Source organism: Sitophilus oryzae, unplaced genomic scaffold (genome assembly GCF_002938485.1).
Source record: "Sitophilus oryzae breed Bouriz unplaced genomic scaffold, Soryzae_2.0 scaffold_966_pilon_pilon, whole genome shotgun sequence".
Taxonomy (NCBI): domain Eukaryota; kingdom Metazoa; phylum Arthropoda; class Insecta; order Coleoptera; family Curculionidae; genus Sitophilus; species Sitophilus oryzae.
In genome coordinates this window covers 370,021-386,751 of record NW_022147601.1, presented here as the reverse complement: position 1 = coordinate 386,751, position 16,731 = coordinate 370,021, and the positions used below count along the sequence as shown (strand labels likewise).

Below are 16,731 nucleotides of genomic sequence, written 5' to 3'. Positions count from 1 at the left end.
TTACAATTTGTAAAAATCTCATCGTTTAGCTACAATACTCCGTGTCGTATGTGGTGAACAACCCTGTATAGGAGAGAGAAAGAAGGACATATCAAATGTCAAACTTCCATCTGGTCTCAATTTTCTTTGTTATTTTGTTAAGAAAAGTGTTTTTCAGTAAAATTTTCTATATTTTTCTATCCCCAATCAAGTGTGGCTTTTAGATAAACAATAATATAATGAAAATATAGTGAAATTATTACTATAGGGTCGAAATAAAGAAACATTCAATGTTGAAATAATTTTCCGTTTTTCTGAAAAAACGGTAAGAGACCGCCAAGAAAAAAGTTCATATTCGTAATCTGCGACCTCAAAATAGTGTGTATACCAATTTTGGTGAAAATCGGACGATTTCCAGTTTTCCCAATAATTACCAGGAATTTTTTTGACTAAAAAAAAGTTCACCCAAAAATTTTATTAGTAAATATTATAAAATATAATAAACCTTTTATATGTTTACTTCTTTTCTCTGTCCTTAAATACAAGTGTCTAGTACGAGTTTTGATGCTCTAAGTTGCAAACGTTTCAAGCAACTTGCGCATGACTGTACGTTCCCCGTTCCGATGCTTGGACTTATTTAAAATTGAAAAAAACCCGGCGAGGCTCAGTTTCAGCAAATTCCTCTGCTGCCGAGCATTTATTTTGCGCGCCGACGAATCTTATACACGGTGGACTAGAAAAAAGTGCTGTTGCAGTGCCGTATCGAGGATTTATCGTTAATTTCCAGGAATAAAAGAATCCAGAGCCATGGCAGAGAGCCGAAGAGATATCCCAATCAAATTGGGCGATTTCAGTGTTATCGATACCGAATTCTCCAGTATTCGTGAGCGTTTTGACGCCGAAATGCGTAAAATGGAGGAAGAAATGAGCAAATTCAGGTCGGAATTGATGAACAGGGAGAGCAACAACTTCTTCAAGAGCACCACCAGGTAGGGGGAGAGTTTAAGAAAAAAATCTGGTTGTTTTTAGGCTAAAATAACGCAGTAACAGTGAAAAAAGCTTCAAATAATGCACTTATGATGTATTTTGCAAGGAAAAAATTATTATTTTTTGTCAAAAAAATGTTTTATTATACAGGGTAACTCATAAAAGTTTCATATCAGGTTTCCCCTTCGAGATTTAGAGATAATTTCAAATAGTGTATATTTTTTTAAAATACAGAATCATTTTGTGGGGTTTTTGAAATACATATGTCCATTTTTGGTAAAAAAAATTGTACATTTAAAGCTTTCTAAAAATTAAAAATTTTTTTTGGGAAATTCCCAAATTATATTAATGGTTTTTAACTGGAAGTTATTATATAATTGCATCCTTCGCTTTGAAATGCGCTAAATTGTTTGACATATACAGGATGAGTCGAACTTAGACGTTGTAATTTAATTTTTATCAAAATATAACGGCCCTGTATCACTAGTGTGTTTAATTTAAATTATGAGAGGATAAACATAAGTTTTAATCGCTCTGTATATTAAAAAAATATATTTAAAAATGTTCATTCAGACGACACATTTTTTTAAAAAAATGAAAATGGTATATTAAGCTTAAACCCGAAAATCTGATATGGATCTTTTCCAGATCATCCTGTATATATTTTACAAGAAGTTCAAGTTGCGCTTATAACACACTAAAAATCTCACAAAGAATATTTTTTTTTGTTGGTTTAGGATATTTTTTTTATTTAATTTATTTAAAATAAACTCAACTACAAAATACTGAATCTACTAATTTAATCATGCCAGTTAGTTATGTCGCGCCTTGTATTATAGACACTCTCGATTTTGTTTAACACTTATAAGCTTATAAAATAGGAACTAATAGGCTTTTATGTGGATTTTACCCACATAAAATAAATTTTTAAGATTTCAATGTGAAATCCTAATTTTTCTGTGAATTTAGACTCATAGCAATTTATATTGGGTAAGTTTTCATTTTTTTTAAGTTTTGAATCTCACTAACTTAAGAAAATTATTTATATTAGGTAAGATTTCATTTTTTTTAAGTTTTGAATCTCACTAACTTAAGAAAATTTCAGATGTCATCGAACTCTTTTTTCATAATAATCTTGAGGTCACGTGGAGGGTACTTTTATTTATTAAAGGTTGAATAATTATAAACAAATGTTTTACTATTCTGTTTGCTAACCATAAAACTCTTGTTTAAGTTTCAGTTCATTGTCATTTACTTACGTTTTCCCTTATATACGTTTTCTTTTCCGTGAAATATAAGGAAATTATTGATTTTCCCCATTTATGTTTGTACCCTAGTTGGCCTTGGTTACTTTTGTGTCCGGAAAAATGGTGATTATGCGGATAGTTTTTTTCTTTGGAAATTAATTTGATCGAATATACCGGGTGTTTCTTCATAATATGAACGGTTTTTTACTTTGCCTTTTACTAAAGTAATTCAGTATGATTTGTCATTTTAATATTCCAAAGTTTAAAATAAAAAATAAATAATGTTTTATTTATTTTTACTTATGAAGCACCGTGTATGTTTATATCCAATACCCAACCCTTGTTTGTTTAATTTCCAGTCTATTTTTAAACTGAAAGCTGGGTAAATATTGTCTCTCGTGCTATTTCTACTTCGAGCTTCCTGTGTCATTTAAATTTAACTATAAACTAAGATTTTTTTGGGTAGAAAAATATTTTTACTACTGGGTGTTTTTCTGTAATGTGTCATAAAATATATAAACTTAAAAATAAACGTGTTAAGGTTATTCATATACATATTGTGAAGGACAAGTAGCTCTCTGATTCATTGTAAATAAAATTCTTCTAAATTCATTTCGACTCAATCAGGTGTAAAAATATTTTGACATACTGAATAAATAATGCATTTATCCATTAGCTGTTTAATATTTAATTTTATAAGTTAGGTGCGGAAAAACTCTTAAACACGTATATTTTATTTTGTTGTTTTACATATTTTGAGATTTTTTATAAATTTATACAGGGTGTTTCATAAAATGTGACCATTGAGTAATCACGATTCTGCTTAAACTGCTTGACGTTTAAAGCTGATTTTTGGCAAACGGATTGACTGTGGGGTGTAGAGGTTCGATACGGAGGGGTTTCTCGAATCTCAAATTCCAAGAGGGTGAAAACGCCCCTCAAATATTACAATATTTGTTATTTAAAAAACGGTTAGTCTTTCGGGAAAACGCCTGAACACGCATAATTTATTTTGTTTTTTTTTACATATTTTGAAATTTTTGAAAAAATCATACAGGGTGTTCCAAAAAGTTGGGTAATTGATTAAAACCACGATTCTGCTTAAACTGCTTGACGTAAGAAGCTTATTTTTGGCAAACGGATTTTCCGAAAGTCAAATTCTAACTAGATGAAACTACCCCTCAAATATTACCAAGTTATATAATAATATCGCCATATTGTTTTTTCTCATGCTGACATAAATGTGAGAAAATTTTATCCAGTTTGTACGTTAATGGAAATTCTTGCTTTGCTTTATCACTACCATTCCAAATGTATATGAATATCATGATATATTTAAAAATTTCACAATAGATCACTGCTAATTTTATTGACCATTGTTGTTACACGATCCATTGTTGTAATTCTTTTTTTTTAGCGCGCCTTAACATACAAAAATCAGAATAACATACATAGAACCTTGAATAGATCCATTGAATAAAATAAAATATTTGTTTATTCGTTATTAAGCGTAGCTAATATTTTTGTTCAATCCTATATGGTTATTTGTTTTGTTGGTGAGATTTTATTTGATTTGCATCTGTTTAAAGTCACGAAATACTGAGAAGTGTCCTTTTAAGAGCACTCGGTACTACCCGACGTGAAGAGTGATGTCATAGACTCGAAATAGTACTGGACAAATGGTCGTGGTCCGTTAGACAGCCAGGGTCGGACCTAGATATAATATTTATGCATAGACGTACCAGTACACAGTATCAAACAGTATACATCACTATCCCTAAATACGACTCTGTTGTCAATTAGTATAATTTGCATGAATGTTATTTCAAATGAGAGAGACAGAGACCTACCTACTTCCTTTTTTTAAATACCAACAAATGCAGGCATTTTTATTTCACATAACCGACAGAATCTAACGTTAATTCTTAGAATACCGAGTGACCCAATTCAATTACTTTTGTACAAAAATGCCACCTATTTTTCGTTCTTCGTTCTAGCCATAGAAAATGTGTTCTCGCGTTTATAATTTGTTCGGTAACACTAAATCAGTCAAACTGATTCAATGAAAACGCACATTTAGATTTATTTTGACCCACAGTAAAAGCAAATTTTAAAATAATGGCCATTTTCAATAAAAAAAAGTATTTTTTAAGAAAATTGTCAGCTGAAAAAATATGTAAAACCCTGTATAAAGCTTAAAGTACGTTTATAACTGTATCTAGGTCTAATATTAAGTCTTCTTACATCTTCTTTTTAAGTAGAACGCGTGTGTGTTAAGGCTTGGCGCCATATTTTAGCAAGCCAGAGCAGCTTGTGCTGGTAGAAGACAGGAAATGGCATGGTGGTATTTTTAAATTCTCTAGCCCAAAAATAGATTTCTTTGGAAGTACCCATCGGTTAAAATGAAGTTTTAGCATGATTTAGTTGTAACTAGTTATAATATGTTGCATATCTGGATAGATAACGAATTGCAAAAACATTTCAAATATTTAAAGAAGGAAAAATTTACTTTTTGCAGTAGATAAAGTTAATGACATTAAAATCAAAGTAAACAAAATTGAGAGTGTACTAATAAAAGCATACTATGATAGAATGTTATAGTTATAACACTTATGATGGTATAATTGGTGCATATTTTTTATGAATATGCATGTTTTTAAAGTAATATTCTATAGATGTATTCTGAATGCATTGAAATTATTCCCAATATTTCGAATTTAGTTAACAATTTCGTTTAAAACAATAACACACTTATGGTAATTATCGACATATTAATTATAATTATTTTAGACAATGGAGAGGCTATTAAAATAAATGGTTTTTCTAAATTGCTCTACAGGGTGAGCCAACGATAGATTTAAGTTCATTATTTCTTGAAAATAATTTTTGTAAGAAAATCTACAAAATAAAATAGTTATTTTTTGTCGCTGGTTTCAAAATAGATTTCTGAACTATACTCTATCGTCGACTCACCCTGTAATAATAATAATAACTGCTTAGCTAACCAATCTAACTTTAGGCATATTTTCTTTGCATGTCTTACGAGTCTGAGGTGGTTAAGGAAGGAAAAAACGAAAAACATTCGTCTAGCAAGTCCTCCTCTTCAAGGTTTGTACATTGGAGATGGTTTTGTACGTGTTTATGTAGAGAGTAGTCAGTAAAATGTCCTCTGTAGTGCGTCTTTAGGAAATATGTCTGACAGTTAAAAAAAAACGAGTACCTATGCAGTTGAGTTTGAAGATTTGAAGTATACTTAGTTGGCGAAAGTTAAAAGTTTGTTAAATTTAAATAAAATGTTCCAAGTTTCTTTTTAGCATATTTTTAAGTCCATTTCACTACTCCAAAAAAGTAGCTAAATAAGCGTTCGGCATTTAACGTTTTATCTAAAACTGGCTAGGAATTTTTACACAAATGAAGAAGGAAATTAAAGATAAAGCATTATACTATATCCGTATTGTAGCACATTTTTAGACAACTTCTTTTTTTTAAGATTTTGATTGTCAAACTTCAACACAATATTCTTTATGTATGGACTAAATTTTCTCGAAAATAAAGACATCATTTAAAATTCTGTTACAATACGGAAATAGATTGAAGTTTTGTGATTATAGTGATATATAATTTATATGGTTTTGTAACAAATTTCTCGCTATTTTATGGCAAATGCTGAAGCTCTGCAAACATTAATCAAGCCTTAATCAAAGCACGTGTGTTTGGAATTTTGGGTGTGGTTAGGCAGATTTCTGAAATTTGTTAGGTGGTTAGGCATGATTCTTCCTTCGGCCACACCCGCTTTACCCGACCCCTGAGAGCAACCCGAACAGTACAGCGTAATAGGCTCTTAAAGAAATATCCAAAATACTTTTTCATTGGCTACAGAGCAATTGTGTTGAAAAGATATGTCATATTGTCTCATTACAACACGTCCTAACTTTAAACTTTCGAAAGCGCGTTGAGAAATTTCGGATATTTTTAAAAATGTATTTTTTTAAACTGTCAGACAACACTAGCAAGTCTAGGTAGAAAATAAAACTTGTATAATATGTGAACGTTCTGATATTTATCTGTCAACGAATGTCATTTTCATCGTAGAGGTATTAGAAAATAATTGCACAGTGTAGTGTGTATAAATGTGGAAATTTTTGTGTCGCTAAACTCAGTACAGGCTTCGTTCCATTTCATTCTAATATTGCTTTCTGGCACCGAATCAAAAACTAAATTTAGTTCGTCGTGTCCGGCCTGGGTTAATAGCAAAAACGAATTAGAAATTATACTGTGAAAGCATTTTTTTCTCCTATATTTAACGCATTAATTCGTGAAAAATTGCCTTAAAAATATAGTATCTGACACAAGTATGTAAAATATAATTTTGATTTGAAGCTTTCAGAAATTACAGAAATCAACTTTTAAACATTATTATGTAGGCTCAATTGTTATTCTTCTCAAAATTTCTTGGTCAAAAGTCAAAAGTATTTTTTGTAATTAGAAAATTTGTTACTATCTGGTTTAGAAGTATCAAAATTTTGTACTAGAGGGTTCTTAGAGTGATATTAGCACAGATTAGGTATCCTATAAGTATACAGATAAAAGTCTTGTCCCTAATTCGTGGTACGAAAATTGTTTTTTATGACGATGTGCAAACGAGTAAAATTTCCTGTGCGCAAAAATAAACTCGCGTAAAATAACAATAAACAGCGTAATAGAGAGATATCGCTAAACCGAATAGCGTGCATGGACGTTAATAAGGCCAGGTGTTATTTCCTTTACGTGAGGTGGTATTAACTCTCTTCATTTATAGTTATCGGATCGGAAAGAATTCTGTTCGCGTCGCGTCCGCTATTTAAACTTAACCTAACTTTGAATTTGAAACTTTGAGATTGTTTTGTTTACTAGGTATTTTAAAACTAAAGGGCTAAAGTGCTTATTTCCAGTGCTTTATTGTTCAACGTCTGCCAGTGGGTTTAGGGCAACAAGCAACAAATTGTCTTAGAAGGGCTAAGTCGTCATCTGCTGTAAACCTAAGCCTCTTTATAGGTTTTTTAATATTGGAAGAGGTGGAATCCATATTTTGGGCCATATTTATTTAACTAAAACTAATTCCAGCTACTTAAATATCAAATTACCTAATAAAACTAAAGTAATAATTCAAAATAATTCAAACATAACCTAAAATAAAAGATATCGCCGGCCGGCCCCGGTTGTCAAATACCCGCACATGCCCATTTAAGCAATTTTGAATTTTTTTTGTTATTTAGAAATAGCGCTTGGTGTAATTGATCCGCAAATTACGTCAGGCGGTAACGTTATTAGCGGGTGTTGCGTTAAAAATTGACTCGCGCATATCGTAATCATGATAAGGTACGCGTAAATACTGCATGACGCTATTCGGTTTTCCGATATCTCTCTAATAACTGTGCCGGTCAGGCGCTGTGCACAATTTTAGAGGCCATAAGTGGGCGTGCTATGTGCGCAAACTAGTACCAACTAGTGCCCGATTCCGAAAATTGGAACCACGAAAAACAATAATGAAAAAACAAAGTTTATAATCTGTATAATCTGTGGTAAGAGTTACAATATACTTTTTGGTTAGACCATTTCTTTAGAGGGTAAAATTGTGGGTAAACAATTACATAAAAATTCACACACCTAAAAATCATTAAAAAAAATCTGAATTTCAGCTTGGATTTGTATTTAAATCCAATATCTAATTGAATTAAAGGCTCGGCCTTCGTAAATTCTGTTTATAGAAAAAGCACACTCTGTCGTGATCCTGGATTGGACCACCGTCGTCACCAATCTTGTAGTCGCTGCCACCAAATGTTGTAGTTCTCTATTTGACTCGTATCACCACTTGTTGGGAATGTTATTCTTTATTTTTTTATAATTAAATTCTTACTAAGTTGTTATTACTTTTTATTTTTAAACTTTTAATACAAAATATAAATTTAGCAGTATTACGTCTATGAAAAATTTTTATGAATGTTCTCGGTCCCTTCTGTGACCGTGCTTTTATGAGAATGCCCTCTCCGAAAATCCACGGGCGTACCTACTATTTCTTAATAATATTTTCAGGTAGGTTTGCAAAGGGACAAACATGACCATTTCTTAAGTAAATAGAAACCAGACATCGCGTCTGAAAGTAAACGAATTACAAAGGAAACTAAAATGATGCAACTATTTATGACTATTTCTTCCAAATTTCATCTTAAGGTAATGGTTCTGTTTATTTGCATCACCCATCTTTCTGAGAAGAATAATAATGTTGATGGTATTTTTCGTACCTTAAATTCTTTAGGCATAGCCGTAGAATAAGGGTAAAAATAATATTTTATACAATTTGTCGAATATACATATACATATAACCATATTAAATGTATGTTCACAACAACTCAAACAGGCTTGGTAATTGTGTATTTTCAACTGAACCATAATTATTTGAACAAATACAAAACATCGTCTGTCTTTTTTAAGTTGAACCCACTACATTTACATTAAAAAAATATTTTTTAATAAGTACTCTACCAGTAAGGAATGTACTTTTATTGAATTCCTAGACTCTAATTTAGATTTCTACACGGTGAAATACATTCTTAAATTGATTTTAACATCGTTAAAAAATGATTTAGATATACATACGCTCGTATAGTTGTTTTATTTTGATGTACGTGTATAGTTTATCAGGTTGAAAATGAGGTTTTAACGTTATGCAGGACATAGGTCATTTAGATTGTACAAATACGTGTAATTTTTATAAATATAAATGTTATGTTCTATACCGGGTGCGTCTCAAAAGTGGCTCACCCCCTATAACTTTTTTATTTTTTCAGATAAAAAAACGATATTTGGTATGTTAGTATATGACATAAATTAGGATTGATTGACGTATTCAATTGTTTTTTATCACTTCCCTTTTCACCGGAAATGACTACAACTTTTGATTTTTAAATGGCACCATCGGTATATTTTTACTTTATTTGATAGAAAATGACACTCTGAATACAATGACATATCATATGTCAATTTTTGACATTTTAGCTTAAAAACAAAATCGTATTTTGGATTTCAATCTAGAGTGCCATGGCTCTGTGTTAAAAACACTAATTTTTAATGAAGGAGCATTGGAAAAATAGATTCAATCATCTAATGTTTTTCAGAGTGTCATTTTCTATCGCATAAAGTAAAAATATACCGAGGGTGCCATTTAAAAATCAAAAGTTGGAGTTATTTCCGGTGAAACAGGAAGTGACCAAAAACAATGGAATACGTCAATGAATCCGAATTTATGTCATATACTAATATATCAAATATCGATTTTTTATCTAAAAAAATAAAAAATTTATAGGGGTGAGCCACACGTTTGAGACGCACCCGGTATAGACATTTAACATTATTTTATTTGTCAGAGAATTATATTTTACAGTATTACTATATATTTTTGTGGAATATGTAACTAGAAGTAATAATAAAAACCTTGAAAAAAAGACACAAAAATATTAGTGTATAATTTTGTCTTATCGAGCATTGTGAAAAAATGATTTTTAATATTTTTTCTTAATTTTTTTTATTATAGTACCACCACCCAGTCTTCAAACACCAGTGGCTCCGACTTGGCACACAGAGGCGGCGCTCCTGGGGCTGAATTACGTACCTGGTACGACGATTTGAACTCTCCCCTGATTCAGAGTGACGGAAATGACAAAAGCTTGAAGCTCAGATTCGATGTCAGCCAGTACGCACCAGAAGAAATTGTAGTCAAAACTGTCGACAATAAATTATTGGTAAGTACTATTCAATGACTAAAGAATACAAGGACCAATAACACTTTACACCAAATTGTTACCATTTGTCTCCAGGCAGTGTCGTGTTAGAGGGTTAATATAAAAAAATGTAGAATTGAATCAAATTTGCAATAATAATTGTTTCACAAATACAGGGTGTCATTGAAATGGTGTAAAAAATAGTTTTTTACTTATGAAAGTTATGGCGGTTCAAAAGTAACCAAGTAGTTATTAAATAATTAATTGGAAAATCAAAATTTCATGATTTTTAAAACATCTTATTGCTTTAAAAACGAAATAAACCAATTACCAAAATTCCTTATTAAAGTAACGCATTCCTTTATTCATTCATAGTAAATGTTCAAAGTGACCACCATTCATTTCAATGCAGACATCTGCTCTTCTTCTCCAAGATCTGCATACCCTGTGGAATATCCTTGGTGTTTGTCCGAATTTGATTGGAACAGTCAATAACGCGTTGCCGTAGTTGCTCTTCAGTATTAATCGGCACTGAGTAAACCAAAGCTTTCAAAGTGGCCCCAGAAGTAAAAATCTAGTGGATTATTTCGTTTTTTAAAGCAATAAGACATTTTAAAAATCATAAAATTTTGATTGTTTGATTAATTATTTGATAAGTACTTGGTTACTTTTGAACCGCCATAACTTTCATAAGTTTATGTTGATACCTTGGGCTAAGCTTTAGGCAGATTTCTGAAATATAATATATATTTCCTTCGGCCACATACCCGCTTTACCCGTCTCTGAGAGCGGCTCGAACAGTACAGTACGTAAAAGACTCAGCGACAGTTTTAGCGATTTTTAATAGCTTGTTGTGTGTAGTAAACTTTGTATAAACTTTACTACAATTGTGATTTGTTCAGCTTTCAAGTGTAAAAGCTGCAACGATAAGAAAGAGCCAGGAATTACGTTTTATAGGTACATGAGTCCACTAAATCTTTTAAGCGTTTTCTTATTGAATTTGATTATTCTTTTTCTTATATTATACGTACTTGATATGTGCTATACGTCGATACTAGTTTTCTACCTTATGTTAACATTTTAATACGTTTTTTTTTTAAGTAATTAGTATGATACCAGCGCATACACCATAGGCGTAGTCGAAACATTTATCAAATATATAAATATCTCTTCAAGCAGCTAAGTTAAGAAAAATATGCGGCACGGCACTGTTTTGACATATTAGTCCTTATATTCTTTAGTCACTGCCTTTGAATAAGAAGACTAAGGAAGGAGCATAATGCTATCCATGTATTCATGCATTGTGGGCGGAAAAAGCACTCTAGGGTGGGGATCCTTGACAGTTCTGTTTGACGATTCATTTAACACATTTGAATTTGATTTGAAATTTTGTGGATTTGGCAGTCTTTACGGAGCTTATTTTATGTTATTTATTATTTATTCTACTACTGATAGTTGTATAAAGGTAGTAAATTTAGATGGAAATTGTGGCAGAACTTAAATTAACAGTGACACTATCGCGATTTATCGAAAAAGACTCTAATATAGTTGGTTGTGTAGCGTGCGGTAGATCTCGGCAAAAATTGAGTGAAATAATGGAACAACTTTTCGCTAGTAAGTGACTATATAGTATACATACGTGTAGTAAACCGAGCATTTATGAAATTCACTTAAATTAACTAAATTATATATTTTTCTTGTATTTTAGCTTCTATTTATTAGATGTCAAAGAATTTAGATACGTTAATTTGACTTACCTGCTTCAGTAGCGTATCGGATGTTTGTGTTAATAAATACTTATTATAACTTATCTATTTTTATTAGAATTATATATTTTTATAACAATTTTAATAACTACCAACATTTATTTACACCGTAAAATAAAACAACAAATTATTGAGTCTACCCCACGTCTACCCTACATCATAGTTTTACATTTTTTAAATAAAATTAGAACGACACTGATAAACCGGAATTTAAGTCGGCCATATTTGAGGCCCATCGCGGTGTACCTAAGATTTTTGATATGCTCCTTCCTTAGTCTTCTTATTCAAAGATCACTGCATTGGACAGTGGGGTGCAGTAGTTCTTAACCTAGTGCAACATTTTTTTAAACTATTTTTTTTATATTTTCTACAGGTCCATGCCAAGCATGAAGAAAAAACAGAATCCAAATCCGTCTACAGGGAATACAACCGGGAATTCTTGCTGCCCAAGGGAACCAACCCCGAACTGATCAAATCCTCTCTGAGCAAAGACGGCGTTTTGACAGTTGAGGCGCCGTTGCCGGCTATCACGTCAGGAGAGAAACTCATCCCCATCCAACACTGAAGAAACGAAGTTTCTTAATTTTTTTCGATATTACTCATTAATATATATTTTTTGTATTTGATTATTGATGATTCAAAACTCTTTGAATATGTAGATTTTTTTTCGGATGTTGCACAAAGATCTAATATTTTTGAAAAAGATATAGTTTAGGTTTTGGTTCATCATAACGATTATTTATCAGTTTTTTTTTGCGTAAAAAAGTTTCTTAGAATATTGTACGTTTTATTTAAATGACTTTCTTTGTTATATACAATTAAACTGACAAAAAATTAATATATTGTGTTATATAAGCCTAAAAGTGTTTATTTTTTATTCAAAATTATACCCTCTCCTAAATTTTTACAACTAAAAAATAAAAAAAAATAATATAAAAAGAAAAAAATCATATTTTTTGTTTTTGATCAAAAAAGCCTTATACCGTACGAACGAAAAAAACGGCATCCGGTTGGCTGGGAAATGACAATCGATGACATTTCCCATATAAATTTACACAAATATAAAATGACAGCGATCTTCATTTCATAGCCATCGCTGACGCCGTTTTTTTTCGATCATACGGTAGTAGATATTGTTACATTACCCCAGATTACCCTCCCTTAATATTGAATATAATTATGAATTTTTTTTTGAAAATTTTTTTGAATTTGAATTGAATATAAATCAATAAATTGAATATCTATATATAAAACAATACCATGTTTGTGAAGAATAATTTTTTCTCTTTTTATGGTAACACATTTTGGGATTTTAATATTTCAATATTTCTCTATTTAGTAAAAATGTACATACGGTAAACTAAATTTATTTTAGAATGGTCTAAATTGATGCCCGTAGTGATAAATAGTGGTAGAAATTAAGCAAATTGACACTGCGAATTTTTGTTCCGCAAAATATGCTATCTCTAACGATTCGACCTCGTTGGCAAACTTCAACCCTTAATAACTTTTTTTCTAGGAAAAAAATACCTACTTTTTTTTACGTCATTCGATAGAGAATTAAAAGCTCTATCTCTGTGCAGAATCTCAGCTCAATCGGAGATACTTTAATTTTTCGGCTCGAAATGAGCTAAGGCCTTTGCTAAATTTTGACCTAAAAATTAAAGTATCTCCGATTGAGCTGAGATTCTGCATAGAGATAGAGCTTTTAATTCTCTATCGAATGACGTAAAAAAATGTAGGTATTTTTTTCTTAGTTTTTGAGATATTTACGTTTTTAAAAAAAAACTAACTCTTCGAGCTCGTTGGTCATATATTTTAAATTAATTATTATTTTAGAAAAATTAATTTTTAATAAAAATCCTTCGCCATTTTGTCAAGAAAATCAAAAATATTTTTGACTGCATGACGGTATATTGTAAATAAATTTAAAATTTTTTTAGAAAAATACATTTTAAAAAAAAAACCTTCACCATTGTGTCAAGAAGATCGAAAATATTTATTTTTTTATTAAATTAATTAAAAGATATTTTAGAAAAAAAAACATATTTTTTGTTTTTGGTCAAAAAAGCTTTATACCGTATGATCGAAAAAAAACGGCGTCCAGTTAGCTGGGAAATGACGATGGATGACATTTCCTATATAAGTTCACATATAAAATGATAGCGATCTTCATTTCGTAGCCATCGTTGACGCCGTTTTTTTCGATCATACGGTATTCATTTTAAAATTATTAACATATTTTTCTATCAATAACAATTGTCCCACTAACGCCTAAATGAAAAAGAAATACTGTGAATTCATTATTAAAAGTTGTAAATAAAAAAACTAAAAAAGATTATCAATAGAAAATATTCAATTCAAAATAGTTCAAAAAATTTTTTTTGTCTGTTTATCATATTATACCATACGGTCGAAAAAAAAACGGCGTCAGCGATGGCTATGAAATGAAAATCGCTGTCATTTTACATGTAAAATATTTGGGGAATGTCATCGATCGTCATTCCAAGCCACCTGGACGCCGTTTTTTTTTCAATCATACGGTGGTTTTTTATTCAATCAATTAAAACAACATGTTGCATCAAAAAATAATATTTATTATAAAAAAAAATTGATAAAATCAACAGATTTTCTCTTCATCTCAAAAAAACATTTCGATAAAATATAAAATTTATTTCTTTTATATCCTTAAGATTAACGTTTTTTATGTAACAAAAAAAAAGACTCACTAATGCTTTAATTTAAAATACAAATATACACTGAAAACACTCAAACAGAACGTAAGCTTCTTCCAGGGGAACCTACTTTTAATTAACTTTTTTGATATAAAATCTGGCTGTTCTGTCATTTGATCCCACTAAAATGACAGATATACTATAAAAAAAACAAGGAATCAACTGATTTTACTAAACTTACCTCAATAATTTTTTTGCTTAATTTTTCGTTTGCTTTTTTATACTTTTCTATAGTTTTTTTCAACGTTTCCACACTTCTTAATATTTTTTCTTTGTCCTCATCTGTCAAATCTCCTTCCAAATTCTTCAGCGCGAACTTTACACTCCCCTCCATAGCTGTCAGTTGCTGAACAGCTGATATTAGCTGAGTTGCAACATCAAGATTACTAAAAAAATCAGTAAAAAAATATAGAAGGCTACTATGACACCGTTTTTTTTTCGTTCCAGTTAAAAGTGGTTATTGTATTATTTCACTTACGTTACTTTTTTATTATTCAGGCATAGGTGCATTGATTTGGGATGGTAAGGCCTTTTATGAAATTTGTACAAGGCCTCCATGATTTTTAATCTTTGAAAGGGCATTACGACGCCTAATTTTTTCAGTTCTTCGTCGCTAAATGCCAGAAATTGTTCCAAAGTAACGTTTTTATCGTGAAATAACTGTAAAAGATACTCGTTATTACTGGCGACCATAATTTTACAAACTTCATTAAAAAATCTTGGTCTGAAAGAAAAAAAATACCTAGATTTAAAAAGAAACGTTTTTTCTCCAATAATTTACCTTATTTGTGTTTTTAAGTCTTCTAACTGGTCCTCGTACGATACTTTGCCATAATCTAGAAATTCTTCGCCCAAATCCAAGTCTTTTTTTGGGAATAGTTTCATAATGTCATTAAGACCATTATCACGAGCTATTTCTAAGGGAGTGTGACCTCTAATGTCCCTTAAATCTGTCTCGAAACCTTCGTCTAAAAGATATTCAACAACTTCAGGCTGATTGTTGCTAACCGCCCAAGTCAAAGCCTAGAACCGTAAGTAATTTTGTTAGAAAAACTAATGATTTTTTAATATAAATTCTTACAGTCCATCCTTGATTATCAATGGAGTTTCTGTCTGATAATGGTAGTAGATATTCGACAGCCAAAATATTGCCTAAAAATAACCACTTGCGTTAAATGGCCAGCTAGTTAAATTAAAAAAAAAAAAGATTTACCTGTAGTAGCAGCTATCATAAGAGCATTAACTCTTTTCCTATTAATAGCTCGAACGTTAGCACCATTATCTACCAACACATTTAAAACTTCTAAACTTTTCTCAAAAGGACTTGTGTAACTTGGACAACTACAAGCTAGCATGACTGCAGTCATAAAATCTAAGTGAGAATAACTTAGTTAAATATAAAAATACAAAACTAATATCATTCAAAATAATTTACCTCGATGTTGGTTGACATTGGCTCCATTTTCTAATAAAAATTTTACTAGTTCTACATTACCGTAACAGCTAGATAATAATAATGGTGTCCAACCATCTTTCAGATCTGTATCAACTTCGAAGCCTATAAAAACCATATTTTACTCGTATTACTTTTTTTACATAAAACAGCATAAATAACCTTTTTCTAGTATAAATTTCTTTGAAGATTCGTTGTCTCCATGTGAAATCACCCTGTAGAACTCTTCTAATTCCAATGCGTATTTTTCTTCTGGACTTAATTCTGGACAAACATTTCTTTGGCTTGTATAATTATGTTTTTTCTGTAATTTATTAACGCGTTATAGCTCAGATATATGTTTAATCACCTACTATAAACTAAAAGACCCCAGAAGGTGTAGAAAACATTGATAAAACACCATTAATTTTATTTATTCAAATATATGCAAGATTTTAGATTTACCTCCACATAATAGTCATCGAAAAAACTGTCGTCACTATCAGACAAGTCGGGATCTGGCCCTAATTCCATAACTACTCAATTTTAGAAATTTTAACTACAATTTTCTTTTTGCAGCTTTTTGTTTTCACCACAAAAAAATAAATCAAAAATTGTGAGGTTAAAATTATCAAAACAAAAAATCTAACTGCAGAAATCTGTGTTTCTGAGTTTAGTTCAAAATTTTTTCACTTTTTTCACAATGGCGCCACCAGCATTCTTCTTCTCTTTCATATTTCAGGTCTTAAAAGAACTGTAACCACAGATTAAGAGTAACGTTTTTCTTCTTTTCCATATTTATGATTCTAATCAAAGGGAACCACAGAT

The 16,731-nt window shown here is 30.7% G+C and overlaps 2 protein-coding genes across 3 annotated transcripts; one reads left to right on the top strand and one right to left on the bottom strand.

The window, feature by feature from the left end:
• The first annotated feature begins 612 nt into the window (after positions 1-612).
• LOC115891114 (heat shock protein beta-1) lies at positions 613-12,599 on the top strand. Of its 2 annotated transcripts, XM_030911503.1 has the most exons (4): positions 626-968; positions 5,250-5,321; positions 9,784-9,991; positions 12,110-12,599. In XM_030911503.1, the coding sequence occupies exons 1-4, from the start codon at positions 787-789 to the stop codon at positions 12,299-12,301; spliced, it is 654 nt and encodes a 217-aa protein (XP_030767363.1). In that variant the 5' UTR covers positions 626-786; the 3' UTR covers positions 12,302-12,599. The 2 variants fall into 2 exon arrangements, with proteins under 2 accessions (XP_030767364.1, XP_030767363.1); XM_030911504.1 differs by lacking the exon at positions 5,250-5,321 and having other exon boundaries at positions 613-968.
• Positions 12,600-14,319: 1,720 nt separating this feature from the next.
• On the bottom strand, positions 14,320-16,516 carry LOC115891147 (ankyrin repeat, SAM and basic leucine zipper domain-containing protein 1). Its single transcript, XM_030911547.1, has 9 exons — positions 16,369-16,516; positions 16,087-16,228; positions 15,907-16,029; positions 15,685-15,843; positions 15,553-15,623; positions 15,253-15,494; positions 14,950-15,195; positions 14,653-14,857; positions 14,320-14,593 (listed from the first exon to the last, which is right to left on the bottom strand). The coding sequence occupies exons 1-9, from the start codon at positions 16,435-16,437 to the stop codon at positions 14,465-14,467; spliced, it is 1,386 nt and encodes a 461-aa protein (XP_030767407.1). The 5' UTR covers positions 16,438-16,516; the 3' UTR covers positions 14,320-14,464.
• Positions 16,517-16,731: the final 215 nt, after the last annotated feature.

Excerpts from the sequence above, each read along its gene's own strand:
- LOC115891114 (XM_030911503.1), top strand. The coding sequence starts at position 787 with ATGGCAGAGAGCCGAAGAGATATCCCAATCAAATTGGGCGATTTCAGT. Across the intron at positions 969-5,249 it reads TTCTTCAAGAGCACCACCAG|GTCTTACGAGTCTGAGGTGG; the intron begins GTAGGGGGAGAG and ends TTTTCTTTGCAT. Across the intron at positions 9,992-12,109 it reads CTGTCGACAATAAATTATTG|GTCCATGCCAAGCATGAAGA; the intron begins GTAAGTACTATT and ends TATTTTCTACAG.
- LOC115891147 (XM_030911547.1), bottom strand. The coding sequence starts at position 16,437 with ATGGAATTAGGGCCAGATCCCGACTTGTCTGATAGTGACGACAGTTTT. Across the intron at positions 15,624-15,684 it reads TATGATAGCTGCTACTACAG|GCAATATTTTGGCTGTCGAA; the intron begins GTAAATCTTTTT and ends GGTTATTTTTAG. Across the intron at positions 14,858-14,949 it reads CTGAATAATAAAAAAGTAAC|TAATCTTGATGTTGCAACTC; the intron begins GTAAGTGAAATA and ends TGATTTTTTTAG.